General features: G+C 59.4%; 1 protein-coding gene across 13 annotated transcripts in view; it reads right to left on the bottom strand.

Annotated features, from left to right (window-relative positions):
• The window catches only part of CACNA1E (calcium voltage-gated channel subunit alpha1 E), a 385,669-nt gene that overhangs the window by 230,126 nt on the left and 137,057 nt on the right, over positions 1–18,486 (bottom strand). For 10 of the 13 annotated variants that reach the window (XR_016218780.1, XM_089311234.1, XM_089311233.1 and 7 more), the window contains one exon: positions 2,417–2,682. Coding sequence is in view for 12 of the 13 variants with exons in the window: in XM_089311234.1 (XP_089167360.1) it covers positions 2,417–2,682 (266 nt within the window). In the remaining variant the exon portion in view is untranslated. 13 annotated transcript variants of the gene reach the window in all.

Genomic DNA, 18,486 nt, shown 5'->3' with positions numbered 1-18,486 from the left:
TCGATACTTCTACAGCAGGCTAATTCTTAGACTAATAATTTCATTTGGCCCGTGAATGATGTTATAAACATCCAAACAGATCTTGACCAAAGAAGGGTTTTCCACCCATTCTAGATTGACTCACCTAATTCTCCCAGGAACTCATTGTTAACCTCCTATTACGGAGGAGGAAGCAAGTCATAGGTGGTGAAGAACTGTGTCTGAGCACAGGCAGCCCAACTCAAGCTTCATGGTACCCACTGATGGGACAGTAAGAGAAGGCAAAGTGTTTCAAAAGACCAGAGGGAGAGCAGGAACCTGCATGCGGTTCTAGAGGCAGGCAGAGGCCATGGCCACACGCGTTTCCACGCGGTCACCACCAGAGGGAATGCATTGGTCAGTTACCGTGCACAGCCAGAAGAAGAAAGCAAACCCAACACGGCACAGGTACAAGGCTCCACGCTGCAGAACCTGTGTCAAGCCCAGCCACAGGGCCTGACGAGACCAGGGGGACGGGGCTTGCAGCCAAGGCCCCAAGCCTGAAGCTGAAGTCAACCCCTCCTGTGCCTCTCCTTGGACTCCCTCTGTAAGACGCACAGCTGGGCACCAGTTGCACCTGGGGAGAGGCAGCATTTGCAGCAAGACAGAGAAACACAGAAAGAGGCAGCCCTGGGCAGCAGGGAACACAGCGACTTGCCCCCCCCCCCCCCGCCGGGAACCCCAGCCTGCCTGTGGAGGTGCCCACACGGCAGGTCGATGGCGCTGTCCGAGGTGCTGATAGCGGCTGCACCCGGCCACCCAGTGGCTCTATCTGCAGGGGAGAAGGAGTGCCTGACTGAATGAACAGGGGCGGGGGAGAGGGTTTAGAGCAGAAATGCGGAAGGGGCGGGCAGGCGGCTGGGCCAGCGGCAGAGACCTCCTGGGGGAGGGATCTGCGGGCCACAGCGGCACCAGGAGGGGCACTTCTGCCCTTTGTGGGCACAGCAGGCACGGCTGCAGGGACCGGATCTCTCCCCCACCCTGGCCCCCAACCTACAGAAGACTCAGGCACTGCAGGGCCTGGGATCACTCTGGGGGAGGGGGCGGCACAGGAAGCAGGAGAGGAGGAGAAGCGCAGCCAGGGGTGGCGGTGGGAGGGTGCAAACCGCAGCAGGAAGATCTGCGTAGAGATGCTCCCTGGAAGCACCACGCACCAGCCAATCACCATGCGGCTGGAGCAGGGAGCCAGGGAGGAGGGAAGCAGAGAAGGCCAGAGCAGGGCGGGGGAGGAGGGAGGTGCCCAGGCCCTGGGGGAAGCAAGCCACGTGCCTGGCTGACACCAGAGACCCGTGCAGTTCTAGCCGTCTCTCTGCTGCACCTCGGGAGGATCGGGGTTTGGGGGTGGGGTGGGGTACGAGGAGGGGCCTCCTGGTAGGGGCTTGTTCCCAAGAAACCTCCCTCCACAAGCATCCCAGGCCTTGGCCCTGAGCCACTGTCCTTAACACCACTCCACCCAATCGCCTCCCACCCCACCCCCAAGCCCCAAGGGCTGTGCCAGGCACCCAGATTCTTAGTGAAGAACAAGGCGGGGAAGCACCTGTACCGGGTGCACTTGACCAAGCCCACAGAGAAGACCCCTGCAGGCCCCCTCACCCCGCCACCCCCTCCCTCAGATGCCCCTACCAGCTCCTGGTGGAGAGCAACTCCTCTGCAGCTGGAGACAGGTGGCTGGCACCCCTCTCCCTCCGCTGACAAGCGCAGGCCCCTGGGAGTGGGGACAGCAGCCAGGCTCCTAAGGGCAGGAGGACCCAGCTCAAGGCCATGCAGAGGGGGCCTAGAACACAGATGAGCCCCACCCGGAGCTGCTAGCACCCGAAGCCTGCGGCACAGCCTTTCCCACAGCACCCGCCGCTTTCAGCACACTGGAACTTGGTCCCGGAGCCCACTGGGCCCCAGCTGCCAGCGCATGCACAGGGCTACAGGCCAAGCTCTGGGGGCTTCTGAACAGATCCAACCCTCTGGAGCCTCAACTTCCCCAAAGGCCGACAGCACAGGTCACTCCCCAGCTGGAGGGGATGGGACAGAGGGGCTGACTTGAGACAGGAAAAGGCACGCCAATTATCAAAGAAAGCCTTGAGATGAGAGAGGGTACAAGCTTCGAGGAAGGCAGCCTGGAGAGGGGCTTGGTTTGTGTATGTGGGGGGTGGGAACCAAGCCCACAAAAGGGCAGAAACACAACACCAGGCACCCCAGGGACACTAGGGGTCTCCACACAGGAAAAAGCAGAAAGCCAAAGTCTTACCTTCAGGAACGCAAGTGCCCAGGCTTGCCCCTGAGCCGTAACTCCAGCAGAGGCACCAGCTGGAGCCCAGAGGTACTTGGGCAAGGCATCCCGCGGCAGACGCCCCTCCCCAGGAGGAAGGCCGGGGAGACAGGGGCTGGGGGAAGAAAGGATATGGCCAGTCGATGAGCTTCTTGGCGTACTTCCTGACAATGTTGTCTTCTCCAAAGATGAACAGGGATCTGTTCACCGTGAAGCAGTTCTGCCGGACGGGAATGGGGTTGTACAGGGCCATGGTGCGCGCCCTCTGCGCCTTCGACTGCTTGTAGGCGGCCGCGGACCCCGAGGCCGGCACGGGCGTTCCTGGCAGGTTCCTGCCCTGGTCCGAATCTCCCTCGCCTGAGGCAGGCCTGCCGGCCGCCGCCTCCCCGAAGCGAGCCATCCTGAAGTTCAAACAGAAGAGATACACAGGTGACGGCGGCCGGCGCAGGCAGAGGCAGCAGGCGCGCGCGGCGCCTCAGCCGTGGCTCCTGCGGCCCCGCCGCCCGCCGTCGAACGCTGGGCGCCGCTCCGGGCTGGGGAGCAGGGCGCAGCGAGCGGCGCGCGGATGGCGATGGAGCTCTGGCCGAAGCTGGGAGCGCGGGGCGGGCTGCACTCAGCACCCGCTCAGCTGGGGCGGGCGCGGCGCCTGGGTCCGAGAGAAGGCGACGTGCGGTGGGGGAGGGGCGAAAACAAAAGAACTTGGAAGAGGAAAGAAAAAGCCGAGGCCGCGGCTAGGGCGAGTCCATCTGAGAAATTCCACGGCCGAGGCCCGGTGCCTGCGGCTGCCGGCGCCGGCGCATGCGAAGGTTGGCGAGGCTGGGAGGGGAGCACGCCGCCGAGCTTCCTGCGTGAACCGCAACGCCCAAATATCCAAATAAGGGGTCGATCCCACCGGAGAGGGACGACCGCCTTCCCGGCTCCTGCGCCTGAGAAAGAAGTTGAGCCACGTCCAGAGGCAGTGAAGCCGGGCAGCCCCGCCCGTCCCTCGCGCGGGGCAGCAGGGCCGGGACCTCGGCGCCCGGAGGAACAGGTGCGGCCCGGGCCGGCGACTTGGCTCCCCTCCTCAGCCTTCCTCTCCGCCGGCGGCGCCTCTGGCGCGGGCGCAGGGGCGGCGGGCGGGCGGGCGAGCGAGCGAAGGCGAGCTCAGCGCAGGGGCGCACGGCGCGCGCGGCGGAGGCGGCTCCTGCGCGCGGAGGCGGCTGCCCAGTGACTGGTGCGGCCGGGGTAGCGGCCGCCTCTGCAGAGGCCCAAGGAGGGGTCGCCTTGGCTGAGAAGAACTGAGCCGCTGGGCGGGCGCAGCCGGCGGCGCGGCGCAGTCTCCGCAGCGGAGCGGGCCGCGGGGGCGCACACGCGCGCGCTCTCGGCTCGTGGCTGCAGAGCGGGGTTTCTGACGCCCGTCCTCGCACGGCGACCTGGCGGAGTCGGGGCGCGAGCGCCGCGCCCGGGGTTCGTCCACTCCTCCCAGGCTCCAGGAACACGAGCGGGGACTTTCCACGGGGGCAGTGCGCTCACCCCGTCTTCCAACTTAAGCGTCTTGAAGGTCCCGAGGGAGAGGTGGGTGCCAGATCCGTCAGCTTCTGCACTTGCTCTCCTATGGGACCTTCTGGGCGGCTTTTGGGTGGGTTGGGAGGGCCGCATATTGCGGGGCCTTGATGGCAAGTTCTGGGCCCCCTAACAGAGGGAGCATCCGGCCCCCTTCTCCCAAATAAGCTCACTTTCTGAAGCCCACACTATCGGTGAGGAGAAAAGCAGAACTAGTGCTGGGCCACAGGGTGGGAAAGGCAGACCCAGAGCTGCAGAGGAACAGCCTGCGTTGGGCGGCCAAGCCCCCAAGGTGGTCGGGGGACCCGCAGCTTTCCCCTCCCACGTCCACACACCTCCCTGTGCCTTGTCCTGCCTGGTCCTCCACACAGTCCTGTCCAGTCCTGCCCACCTGAACCCTGGAAGAGCAGGGAGGGAGGGGCTAAGGGAGGAACCTGTGCAGCTGCTGACTGGTGAGGAGGGAAGTGTTCCCACCTGTGCCTGCGTGGGCAGGGCCACGTGAGCCCTGCTGGTGTGGGCTGTGTCAGAACACGTATGAGTGTGAAGTTTCTGCATGCTGGAAACTCACAGGCACGGTCCTGGCACATGGGGGCCGGCCGGCCTCAGGCCTGGTCCCCTTCAGTGTGTCAGCCCCAGGGGCAGTTTTGGCTTCGCACTTCTGCCCTCTGCACTGCCTTGTCTGGGGAGCCTTGGGCCATACAGCATCAGCAGGGCCCACAGCACAGACCCCTTCGAGCACTCCTTGGACAGATGCGTGTGCACGCCTTCACGTGCCGCGGAGATCACAGCACGGGTGACGACACAATGGTGCATCCTCTTCCTGAGTGGCCTCAGTGCTGGGCTCCTCACAGGCCCATTCCCAGTGCTGCCGTCCCCACCTCCCCTCCACACCCTGCAAGCCGGCTGGTCACTGCCCAGGGAAGCAGGCTCACAGCCTGTATGCCCCAGAAGTGGTAACTGGATCTGTCTCTCCAGTACTACCACTCCGCAGAGATCTGGAGCCCACTCCCCCTCCTCCAGGCTGCCCCGTGTGGCTGCTTTCTCTGGAGACCTGGAACATGGAATGGCCGTGCAGCCTCCCCGGGCCCAGCATCACAGAGGCCTGGGGAATGTGCACATTTGCATGGAACACCAGCAGGGACTTCTGGGAGGGTGCACCACGGACAAAGGCAGGACAAAGGCAACAGCAGGGCTGGTAGAGGCTGAGATCCAGGAACGTCTGTGCTGGCATCTGGCTCCCCAGTGATGGAGTGAGGTCTCACATGTGTTCAATAGCCTGCAGCTGGCATAGCCCCACAGCCGAGCCCCGTGTGCCCTGATTGGGCAGCAAGCTGCAGGCTCGTTTAATGAAAGGGCCCTCACCGGTGAGAGGCCACGTGTGGGCCTCTGAGGGGTCCGACCTCAGATTTCCAGTGCCCGTGCTGCTCTCACGGCACCAGTGATGTGATCCCAAGTCCCTCATCATCCAGAAATGGACGCGGAGCCCGTGGAAATGCTGTGCTTGCCAGCCACACACTGAGCTTGACCTGTGACCCAACACTGCTGGTGCCATGCTGCAGAGGCACTCCAGGGCACACTGCTGCCCACGAGGCCAGGGGCCCGCTGTGTACTGTCCGCCACTGCCCAGGAGACACCCAGAAGCCACCTCTAGTCCATACAGGTGAGAGACCAGGCTGAAGACCTTCCGGAATCCCATCCAGTCTCCAGAGATGTCCTCTGTCAGAGCGCCATCTAGTGGTCACTCGTGAGGTGCTGCTTGCGCACAGGCACCTTTCCTGGCAGCAAGGAACTGCTCACCCTGAGACTCCGCGCTCGGTCCAGCCCTGCATTTCACCACAACGCAAGCAGTCTGTGTCCCCACACACTAGGCACACGGTGACCACATGCACACACGTGGAGATGGACAGCCAAACACGCTCCATGTCTTTCTCAAGTGGGGCCCTGGGAGCAGAGGACCCAGCACAGCAAGGACAGCACCCAGAAACCTCCCCCGAGGTCTGTGCACGTGGCTCAGTCTCACCCTCCAGTGACAGTCTGGGGGGCAGGCAGGAGTGGCAGGCACAGGCGCAGCAGGGACACACAGTGACCACACTGCACCCGGCCTGGGACGTGAGCAGCAGGGCTGTTGAAGCCAGTCAGGCCTGAGGCCATCTCCATGTGAGATTTCACACCTCGGCATAAGAATCTACAAACCCAGGGCTCACGCAGAGGGCACAGAGGCCCCGCCCCAGGCACACTCAGCTGGCATCGCCCAGACATCACAGCCCCTTCTGTGCTAGTTCTTGTTGAGCTTTTCCAAGAAACGGGACGAAAAGCCAAAGCGGTGCCCTCAGGAACGTGTAGAGCAGCATCGCGGAAGTGGGCCTTTCCGGAAACCACAGCTCGCTCGCCACACTGGCATGGATGAAAACAGCTTCACACACTTAGCCAACGTCCGGCCTGGAAGCAGCACCTGTCCCCGTGAGCTGAGCAACCCCACAGCGCCAACACCTGTCAGCTGACTATGGAGGCACAACTCTCGCCAAAAGAGACTTTGAAAACCACTGGTTTGTGATGACGTTTCCTGGTTGTCAACCAAGGAGAGTTATCACGTCACTCTGCACCAGGACTGTGGGCTCCAAGTGCAGGCAGCTAGGCCAGGGCTCCATACAACAAGCAGCTGCTGCTGACTCACCGCATGTCCAGACAGCGCTCTCCCTGCCTGCGAGCCATGTCACAGGCATGATCTCGGGCCAGAGACTCAGGGGCTGGAGTCCAGGGCTGAAGCTGCCTCCTATGGAGCTGTTAGGAAGAGGCAGCTAGCGAGTGCATGTGATACTCATGAAGCAGTTGTGTGCCCACCGTGAGCACCACACAAGCTCCCGACACATCAGCCCTGGCGGCTGTGACCAGGACAGCACACAGCAGGGACTCCAGGAGTGCAGCCTGGGATGGCCTTGGATGCAGGAGCAGATGCACGAGTGCCGAGGCGTGGTCAGGAGGAGGAGGAACAGGGCAGTGAAACGAGGCCGGAGGCCTGGAATCCAGGCCACGTGCCTGCTGCCCGGCCACCAGCCCACGGCCTGTGAGACAAAGGCCCAGGGGGCTCGGCAGACCCTGCGCAGCCGCCAGGAGCCGACAGTGGGGAGGGCGCCACAGAGACGGGGACAGTCAGGAAGGGGACAGTGCTCTTGCTGGAGGCAACCAGGAAGAGGGACGCATCCCAGAGGTTCTGCAAAAGAGGCAGCCAGGAGGCACCTGGTGCGTCACCACGTCTGCCCCTTCCCTCTGCAGAAGGGGTCACTTTTCGGCACTGAGGAGGCCCCTCCATGTAACCTGACAGATGTCAGCCCTTGCAGTTCAGCCGACAGTGAAGGCTCACCTCCCGCCCCGGGGCTGCAGGCCCTGGATGGCGCTGAGCACCGCTGACAGAAGCACGCCTGTCCCCACCCCCACGGCCTCTTGACTCACAACATACAACACGGCCCATGTGGCAAGGCCAGGCTGATTCACTCATTCAGCAAAGCCGTGATGAGCCCATGCTGTCAGGGCCGACGCTACAGCAGCGCCTGGGAGAAGGGGCCTGGGGGAGGTTCCACCCGCTGTGTGTCACCCTCAGGAGAAGAGCCCAGAGGACCCTGCCGGATCCCACCACACCCGGCGGCCTCGCCTCTCCCGGCTTTGCGGTTGGCATCAGCAGCAGATGACGCCACCACCTGTCGATCACCAAGCCCTCCGGCGCCCACTCGCTCCCACGCTGAGCAGCTGCTCACACCCACCTGGTGTAAAACGATCAGAGTGAACACGGCTCTCCCATATGAGATGGAGTGCAGGCCGGTTGGATTCACTGCCCTGGGCTGGACCCTGGCCGACTCTCCGCATCCGCTCCGCAGGCTCCCCCAACCCCGGACCCCGCGGACTTCCCAGCTTCCCAGTGAGCCCTTCCGGGGACCCAATCACCGTACCTCCCGTCCGCTCCACGTTCCCTCGCTGCCTCTTCTTACAGACCTGCCTCACCGTGGGCACCCAGGGCTGTCCCTGACCTTGAGTCCTCAGAACTCTGCCCTGCCCCGGTCACCCCCTTAGCAGCTAGGGCCTCTCTAGTACTTCCACACCAGCCCTCAGCTCCCACCGCATTCCCAGACCAGCATGTCAAGTGAAGGAATGGAATCTGACCTGCCGCCTCTCTCCACCTTGATCCATAGGTTTAAAACTCAATTCGCTGTAATCCCCTCGAAGAGTTTCCACTTCTCAAACTACAGTGTCTGTCCACAAGACCTCGTTCTCCCTGTCACTTCATCACTTAACTTCAGTTAAGTCATTGCTCCTAGGCAAAAAACAAGTCTAGCTCTGTGCAGTGAACCCAGCCTCCTTTTCCAAAAACATCTCCCCTGCCCATGGTCAGTCAGAATCCGGCCTCCCTTCCAACAGCACCGAATCCATCCACTCTTCCATGTAGCACCTCCATGTCCGTGGTCAGCCTCCTCTCCCAACTCTATCCTCCCAGACCCATGGTCAGTCAGAATCCACCCTCCGTGACAACACCATCTGCACTGTGCAGAGCCCCCCTTCCCACCTCCATATTCCCATGTTCATGGCCACTCTCAATCCAACTCCCCAGCAGCACCTCCCCTGTGCACAGCCTCCCTGCCCATCACCATCTGGGTCCTTAATCAATCAGAATCCTGCCTCCCTCCACTACACTGTCTCTGTGCATAGTACAACACTCCCACCACACACTACTGCTTATATCCACTGCCCCAGTAACACCCTCTCTCCTCTTCTCAGGCTCACAGATGCGTGGTTAAGTTCACTTCTCTTTTTGGTGAGGCCCTCCACAATCTCCCCAACTCCATGGCTCCCAGCTCCTACACACTCACACAATGCCTGTATCACTCACATGGGATTTTGTCCATTTACTGTTGTCCCTGTTGCAACTACAACTACAACGCCACTGACACAAACACAGCCTGTGGGTGCTCTGTCTCCCCCAAGACAGCTGAGTTTCTCAGGAGCAGTGCACAGGCGACATCCTCATCTAACGTTCCAGGCGCCTGCATCACCTCCCCTGGCCCCAGGAGGTCCTGTTGGACTCCCCATTTTAGCCAGCAAAGCCAGACTGAGAGAGACCAAGTTCATCTCCTTAGGGTTAGAGAGGCCAGCAGAGAGCTGGCCCTGGATCTGACTGCTAGCCACTGTTGCACCTCTCCCTGGCATCATTAATAGAGGTCTGTCTGGGCCCACTTTATTTCACAGCGGCCCTAGAACTTCAGGAGACAAGAATATGACACACTGGCCAGCACCGCAGCTCAACAGGCTAATCCTCCACCTGCGACGCTGGCACACCGGGTTCTAGTCCTGGTTGGGGCGTCGGATTCTGTCCCAGTTGCCCCTCTTCCAGGCCAGCTCTCTGCTATGGCCCGGGAGTGTAGTGGAGGATGGCCCAAGTCCTTGGGCCCGGCACCCACATGGGAGACCAGGAGAAGCACCTGGCTCCTGGCTTCGGATCAGCACGATGTGCCAGCCGCAGCGCACTGGCTGCGGCGGCCATTGGAGGTTGAACCAACGGCAAAAGGAAGACCTTTCTCTCTGTCTCTCTCTCACTATCCACTCTGCCTGTCAAAAAAAAAAAAAAATAGGCCGGCGCCGCAGCTCACTAGGCTAATCCTCCGCCTAGCGGCGCCGGCACACCGGGTTCTAGTCCCGGTCGGAGCACCGGATTCTGTCCCGGTTGCCCCTCTTCCAGGCCAGCCCTCTGCTGTGGCCCGGGAGTGCAGTGGAGGATGGCCCAGGTGCTTGGGCCCTGCACCCCATGGGAGACCAGGAAAAGCACCTGGCTCCTGGCTCCTGCCATCGGATCAGCGCGGTGCGCCGGCCGCATCGCGCTGGCCGCGGCGGCCATTGGAGGGTGAACCAACGGCAAAGGAAGACCTTTCTCTCTGTCTCTCTCTCTCTCACTGTCCACTCTGCCTGTCAAAAAAAAAAAAAAAATGACACAGTCACAGGATGGCATACACAGTCGATCAGTGGTCTTGGAAAAGGAGAGAAAGCCAGGAGAGGCACCCTCCATCCTGGGTGGGCTTAATCCCAAATGCAGAGCTGGCAGCCTTCGCACACACCCTGGCCCCTCAAGGCCCCTGGCAGGGCAGAGAGGACGCTGTACTGCCACCAACACATGCAGTGTCCGGCACCTGACCTGTGGCTGCACCGTTCTCAATAGCGATGGCCCAAGCAACATGAGCTGTGCCAGGGAAACTACAGCCCTGGTTCAAAACCTGTTGAACCCTGCAAAATCCCTCTAGATCCAGGGCTCTGTGTGGCTCCACTTCCCCCAGCTGGGTGAGACTGTAGGCACCACTTCCGCCTGCTGGGCAGGGCTCTAGCACCACTTCCTCCTGATGGAAAGAGCTCCAGCACCACTTCCTCCGGATGGGCGGGGCTGTAGGCACCACTTCCTCCTGCTGGGTGGGGCTATAGGCACCACTTCCCCCTGCTGGGTGAGACTGTAGGTTCCACTTCCTCCTGCTGGGCGGGCTCTAGCACCACTTCCTCATTTTGCAAGGAACAGCCAAGTAGACCCAAAATGCCAGCCCCTGTGAAGCTGTGGGTCAACCTTGGACAGCCCCCTGAAAGGGCCAGACTGCAGGCATCCGTGAGGAGGGATGGGAGCAGGGATGGAGAGACAGCTGTTCCGGGTGGGAAACGAGGACCCAAGCACTCTCCAGGGCTGAGTTCAGCACAGTCAGGGGAGCACAGTTCCCACCACCCAGGAACACCAATCCCAGTGCTGAGGCACGGCCTTGGTGCTTCCCGTGAGCACCTGGGCTGCCAGTGTCTGCCCCCAAGGCATCCAGCATCCTCTCTGCTCTTGTTTCCTGCCTGCACTCCAGCAGGTACAACACCCACAGACTCACGGGCTCTGGTCTACGGAGCGCATGGGAGTCTGTAATGTTCAGGGTATTTTTAAACTCCCAGGCCACTTTCTCTCCCCAGGAACAGCAGGCCTGCCATTTAGAACGGTGTTTAAGCCACACCCCACCTGCTTTGAAACTTCAGGGTTTTGTGTTGAAAGAAAAAGCAAGCAATCCTTCAAGCATGTGAGTGTGCACACACACACTCATGGGGCAGGGCGTGGGGTGGGCGCTGAGGGTGTTGTGCACGGAACAGCCCTCTGAACATGCAGGTCTCGCTCACAGCTGCAGGGACAGACACCAGGCTGTACAGGTGATTTCAGAAGACAACTGCAGGGACAGCAGTCTGGCCCAGCAGTGAAGACACTGCCCCAGAGGACCTGATGCCCAGCTCTGGCTCTGGACTCCAGCTTCCTGCTAATGCAGTCCCAGACAAGTTAAGAGTGTCAGGTCATCACTTTCTCCAAATTCTTTTTTTTTTCCTTAAGCCAAAGACATTAAGGCAAAAGGGAAAACAACTCAAGAGAAAGAGAATTTAAGGGAAGAATCGAAGACAAAGTCTTCAAGGCAGCAGTGCCCGTGGAGGCGGAAGCCTGTGCGTGGGGCGTACGATGGGCAGGGTGGAAGCCTGTGCGTGGGGCGTATGATGGGCAGGTGGGGGTGATGACCAGGACTCAGCCAGAGACACTCGGTCCCTATGGAGTTGTTAAAAATCACAGACAGGAGACGGAGGCTCCCAGGACCATGGGTCCTGACTACACCTGTGGGCTTGCCAGGGTCAGCCCCTGCGCAGACGTGCGTTCCTACCCAGTGCATGCCGTGGCCCTGCCACACCCAGACTTAAGAACTGAGTGTCAGAGGAATCCCGTCCTGTGGGGGCCTCAGGCCCTCGGCCATTCCAGTTCCCAGGGCAATCCCCTCCCCTGTGAGCTGTGGCCCAGGTGCTCCCTGTCATCACCCTCCCTGGACTGTCCACCGTCCCAGGACCATCCTTTCTCATGGGACTGTCCACTCTTCTGGGAATGTCCACCCCCACAAGACCATCCACCCCAAGACTGTCCACTGCTCCAGGAACATCCACTCCCACAAGACTGTCCACCCTCACAGGACCATCCCCCCAAGACTGTCCACTGCTCCAGGAACGTCCACCCCCACAAGATTGTCCACCCCCACAGGACCATCCACTGCTCTGGGAATGTCCACCCCTACAAGACTGTCCACCCCCCAAGACCGTCCAACCCTACACAACCGTCCACCCCAACACAACCATCCACCCCCACATGACCGTCCACTGCTCCAGGAATGTGCACCCCCACAAGACTGTCCACCCCCACAGGACCGTCCACTGCTCCAGGAACGTCCACCCCCACACGACCGTCCACTGCTCCGGGAACGTCCACCCCCACAGGACCGTCCACCCCCACAGGACCGTCCACCCCCACAAGACTGTCCACCCCCACAGGACCATCCACTGCTCCGGGAACGTCCACCCCCACAAGACTGTCCACCCCCACAGGACCATCCACTGCTCCGGGAACGTCCACCCCCACAAGACTGTCCACCCCCACAGGACCGTCCACAGCTCCGGGAACGTCCACCCCCACAAGACTGTCCACCCCCACAGGACCGTCCACAGCTCCGGGAACGTCCACCCCCACAAGACTGTCCACCCCCACAGAACCGTCCACAGCTCCGGGAACGTCCACCCCCACAAGACTGTCCACCCCCACAGAACCGTCCACTGCTCCGGGAACGTCCACCCCCACAAGGCTGAGCACTCCGCCTGCTCAGGTCTAAATTCTTGGTGACCACGGATGCCCTCCCCTTCCCTACTTAGAGCAGTTGCTTCTAAAACCGTGTGAAGTCTGCAAGGCCTCGGAGCACATACCCAAGATGACCTCCTGGGACACACACGCTGGACAAACTCGTTTCCTGCTTGGTTTGTGCCTCAGTTTCTCACAAAGGTCACCATTCCCATACCAAGGTCATGTGGAGCTGGGCCTGGGGCCCGGGGCTGCCAGGAGCCAGAGGCCATGCCTCACCAGAGAGCTCTGCCATGGTCTGAGCCTCTTGGTCCCCCTCAAAATTCACACAGAAGCTTCAGGTTCCCGGCAAAGAATTAGGAGGCGGAGCCTAGGAGGCAGGCAGGCCGCGAGGGTTGGCCCCTGGACAGGATCCGTGTTGCATTAAAGGGCTGCCCGGGATGAGAGAGGCTCCTGCTGCCCTCCGCTCGGCCAGAGAGGACATTCTGTCCCCCAGACGTAGCGCTGGGGCCATCCTGAGGCACAGACCTTGCCAGAGCTTCGATCCCGCCCCTCCCAGACTGCAGGACTGTTTGCAAATTGCTCAGCCTCAGGTATGCTGTCATAGCAACAGGAGCAACGGCAAAATCACCTCGCCAGGAGACAGCCAAGGAGGAAGCGTGCATGGGAAAGGCTTCAGGGCCCGAGGTAGATTGGCGTGGGGTCACCAGGGAGTCAGGGGAGCAGGCAGTGGGCACAGAGCCACAACCACACTGGACAGACCGTCCCTCACCTGGGAACCAAGGGCCTGGGAGGAGCTGCAGCACATGGTGCAGACGACGGGGAACACGACAGCCTCACTCAGCCAGGCAGCCCCGGTCCACGGCAGTACTGCCCCCAGCAAGACAGCAGCTTCTGCGGTCCAGTGTCACCACCGTGCTCGGGGTCTGCCACATAGTAAACCCCACAGCCCCTCCTCTCAGCAGACCTTTAACCAAAACCACACGTGCAGGACAGGCTCAGGGCAGAGTCTCCTCCTCCTCCTCACCCTCTTCCCCACCTCCAGATGGCCCCAGGATGTGACCAAGCACCCATCAGGTGCTCAGCACCTTCCCAGCCAGACTGCTTCCCTCCAGGCCAGCCCATCTCCCCTGAGGCTCCCGGGCCTGGCCTCTGCCCCTCCCCCCACCCCCACCCCTTCTTCCTCCATCTCCCACCTCTTCTCTGACACACCTGCTCTCTCCATCTGCAGGACTGCTGCCCGCATCTAACCTCAACCTGATCTTTTCACAGCCTGGGGCTGTGCTCATGTCACTCAGGCCTGACAGCACCATGAATCAGCTGATTTGAACGAACCCATCTTCCCCTCAGCCAGCTCCTTCCCTGGTCTCCAGCTCTGTCTGTAGCCTCACAAACTGCCCCAAATCTGGGCTCAACACTCTGGACGGCTCTGTCACCACCTCACCCGTCCCCCAGGCCCCGCTGCTTCCTAAGTCTCTCCCATGGCTGCCTCTCCGTGGCATATTCACCAACACCCCAAAAGTGAGCGCCTCCATACCTTCTGCTCAGGAGTGCGGACGGGCTCTGCCTCAGCCCCTGCTCGGGTGCCACCACACACACCACCGCACTGAGCTGACCCTGCCCCTGCGGCACAGGGAGCCCAGAGCTGCATCTGATAGGAGTCATCAGCAGACTGAGCTTGTGCAACTAGTGAGTGATGGAACACTCTGGTGCCTACATTCTAGCTGCCACCCCACGCATCCCCAGAAGGACCCCCACTGCCTCAGTAGCACAGGCTGTTCACCACTCCCCAAACATGCCTTGTGTACTGTGAATACATGTGTGTACACGTTTGTGTGTACGTGTTGAGTTGTGCATGCATGTATATGTGCATGTGTGTGTATTGTGTGTGCTTGTAGGTATGTTGTGTAGATGTAGATGTATACATTGAGTGTGTGCATGTGTGTGCACTGTGTGTGTGTATGTATGTGTCTGTGCATGCCCATCCCAGAGAATAGCTCATGCTCTCTTATCTTATTTCCTTTGAAAAGTCACTCTGACAAGATGTCAGAATAAGAAAAACCTCTGGCAATAAATTTTCAGAAAAACTAGGTAGACTATAGGAGTATGTTTTCATTTCTCTTTACTTATTTCTATTTATTTGAAAAACAGAGGTGGATAGATCTTCCACCAGCTGGTTCATTCCCTAAATGCCCACAGTAGCAGGGACCGAGCCAGGCTGATGCCACAAGCTGGGAACTCAATCCTGTTTTCCAAAAGGTAGCCAGCAACTCAACTACATGAGCCATCACCTGCGCCTCTCAGGGTGTGCATCAGCAGGGCGCTGAGCTGGGACTCACGCACTCTGAGACAGGACGTGCACACCCAGTGTCCTCACTGCCACCTCTCAGGGTACATATCAGCAGGGCGCTGAGCTGGGACTCACGCACACACTCTGAGACAGGACGTGCACACCCAGTGTCCTCACTGCCACCTCTCAGGGTACATATCAGCAGGGCGCTGAGCTGGGACTCACGCACACACTCTGAGACAGGACGTGCACACCCAGTGTCCTCACTGCCACCTCTCAGGGTGTGCATCAGCAGGGCGCTGAGCTGGGACTCACGCACACACCCTGAGACAGGACGTGCACACCCAGTGTCCTCACTGCCACCTCTCAGGGTACATATCAGCAGGGCGCTGAGCTGGGACTCACGCACACACTCTGAGACAGGACGTGCACACCCAGTGTCCTCACTGCCACCTCTCAGGGTGTGCATCAGCAGGGCGCTGATTTGGGACTCACGCACACACCCTGAGACAGGACATGCACACCCAGTGTCCTCACTGCCACCTCTCAGGGTGTGCATCAGCAGGGCGCTGAGCTGGGACTCACGCACACACTCTGAGACAGGACGTGCACACCCAGTGTCCTCACTGCCACCTCTCAGGGTACATATCAGCAGGGCGCTGAGCTGGGACTCACGCACACACTCTGAGACAGGACGTGCACACCCAGTGTCCTCACTGCCACCTCTCAGGGTGTGCATCAGCAGGGCGCTGAGCTGGGACTCACGCACACACCCTGAGACAGGACATGCACACCCAGTGTCCTCACTGCCACCTCTCAGGGTATGCATCAGCAGGGCGCTGAGCTGGGACTCACGCACACACTCTGAGACAGGACGTGCACACCCAGTGTCCTCACTGCCACCTCTCAGGGTGTGCATCAGCAGGGCACTGAGCTGGGACTCACGCACACACTCTGAGACAGGACGTGCACACCCAGTGTCCTCACTGCCACCTCTCAGGGTGTGCATCAGCAGGGCGCTGAGCTGGGACTCACGCACACACCCTGAGACAGGACATGCACACCCTGTGTCCTCACTGCCACCTCTCAGGGTGTGCATCAGCAGGGCGCTGAGCTGGGACTCACGCACACACCCTGAGACAGGACATGCACACCCAGTGTCCTCACTGCCACCTCTCAGGGTGTGCATCAGCAGGGCGCTGAGCTGGGACTCACGCACACACTCTGAGACAGGACGTGCACACCCAGTGTCCTCACTGCTGTGCCACAGGCCCACCCTAGCTGGTGAATTTTAGTTCCCTTTGAAGAGCAAGCAACAACTTCTATGAGCAGAAATTGGACTAAGGCTGGGCACTGGCAGAGCTGACTCTCACTTCAGTAATAAACCTCAGAGGGCCACCTCCACAGCAAACAGAAGCAATGAGGAGCTTCTGTCCCTGAGAAAAGCTGAACCCTGACATGAGCTAGAACCCAAGACTGTGTAGTTCACAGTCTTTGGGACTGAGTTCACACTGCATGCTTGGAGGGTTCATGCCACATGCTCAGGAATGTTCACACCACATGCTTAGGAGTCTTCACACCACAGGCTGACAGGTTTCATACCACATACTCAGGAGTGTTCACACCACATGTTTAGGAGTGTTCACACCACATGCTGAGAGTGTTCACACCACAAACTGACAGGGTTCACATTACATGCTGAGAGTGTTAACACCACATGCTGGGAGGGTTCAACTACAAGCTCAGGAGTGTTCATACCACATGCTGAGAGTGTTCACACCACATGCTTAGAGTGTTAACACCACATGCTGAGGAGTGTTCACACCACATGCTGACAGGGTTCACACCACACGCTCAGCAGTCTTCACACCACATGCTCAGGAGTGTTCACACATGTTTAGGAGTATTCACACCACATGCTGAGAGTGTTCATACCCCATGTTCGGAAGTGTTCACACCACATGCACAGGAATGTTCACACCACATACTGAGAGGGTTCATACCACATGCTCAGGAGAATTCAAGAAGCCTGAGGCCAAGGCAGCACACTCCTGGGCCAAGCAACAGAACCAAACAACAGAACCACTCTCTGCAGATGCCCCACAACCCAGCAGATGCTGCGTCTCCATAGCAACAGCAACCACAAGCCACATCACACAGGGCACGGTCACCAGCAGGTCCGAGCCCATGGTGTTCAAAGACACAACAGTGAGAAGCACACCCAGCAGCAACAAGAACAGACACAAGTCTGACAGGAGGTCTGGGGAGGTTTCAATCTGTCTGCAGGAGATTTGAGGCCATCTCAGCACAGGAAGAAATCTCACACTCAGGACTTAAAACTACAGAGTAAGACTGGGGGTCTTCCCCCAATGTAATCTGTAATTCATTCTATCAGAATACCAGTTTTTAAAAAAGGATTTATTTTTTATTTGAAAGTAAGAGTTATATATAGAGAAGGAGAGTCAGAGAGAGATCTTCCATCTGCTGGTTCACTCCCCAAATGGCTGTAAAGGTCAGAGATGAATTGCTGCTGGGTGTTTCATGTGGGTGCAGGGGCCTGAGTTTGGGCCATCTTCCACAGCTTTCCCAGGTCACAGCAGAGAGCTGGATTGGAAATGGAGCAGCTGGAACTCAAACTGGCACCCATATGAGATGCTGGCACTGCAGACAGTGGCTTTATCCGCTACACCACAGCACCAGCCCCTGCTCCACTTCTGATCCAGCTCATACACCTGGGAAAGCAGTGGAGGATGACCCAAGTGCTTGGGCCTGCACTCACTTGGGAGACCCAGAAGAAGCTCCTGGCTCTTGCTTTTGCCTGGCCCAGCCTCAGCTGTTGCAACTATTTGGGCAGTGAACCAGCAGGTGGAAAACCTCTCTCTCTGTCTCTCTCTGTAACTCTGCCTTTAAATAAACAAATAAATCTTTAAAAAGAACACACTGAGGCTGGGCCAGGCAAAAGCAAGAGCCAGGAGCTTCTTCTGGGTCTCCCAAGTGAGTGCAGGCCCAAGCACTTGGGTCACCCTCCATTGCTTTCCCAGGTGTATGAGCTGGATCAGAAGTGGAGCAGGGGCTGGTGCTGTGGTGTAGTGGATAAAGCCACTGTCTGCAGTGCCAGCATCTCATATGGGTGCCAGTTTGAGTTCCAGCTGCTCCATTTCCAATCCAGCTCTCTGCTGTGACCTGGGAAAGCTGTGGAAGATGGCCCAAACTCAGGCCCCTGTACCCACATGAAACACCCAGCAGCAATTCATCTCTGACCTTTACAGCCATTTGGGGAGTGAACCAGCAGATGGAAGACACCCCCCCCAACCCCGTAACTCTGCCTTTAAATAAACAAATAAATCTTTAAAAAAAAGAAGAACAAGTGGAGCAGCCAGCACATGAACCGGTGCCCATATGCGATGCCAGTATCACAGGCAGCAGCTTAACCTGCAGTACCACACACCAGCCCAAAAATCCCGATTTTTAACTGCAGTGTAACAAGCTGACCCTAAATGTCATGCAAGTGACTGAGGGCCAGCAGCTGAGAGCATCTGGTAGGGATGTGGGGAGGTCACAGTTACCTCAGCAAAGCAAGCGAGACACAGCAAAGGGGCCACACAGACAGGTGAGAGGACTAAAAAGTAGTGCCCAGAACACGCCCGGACACTGCATCCTCCTAAACAGCACTAGACCAGAGGGCCACCAGCCCTCAGGACAGACACGGCCAGAGCCCCT

This window comes from Oryctolagus cuniculus, chromosome 13, assembly GCF_051225735.1.
Source record: "Oryctolagus cuniculus isolate XC-2025 breed Fujian yellow rabbit chromosome 13, ASM5122573v1, whole genome shotgun sequence".
Classification (NCBI taxonomy): domain Eukaryota; kingdom Metazoa; phylum Chordata; class Mammalia; order Lagomorpha; family Leporidae; genus Oryctolagus; species Oryctolagus cuniculus.
This window is presented reverse-complemented; position numbering and strand designations above follow the sequence as displayed.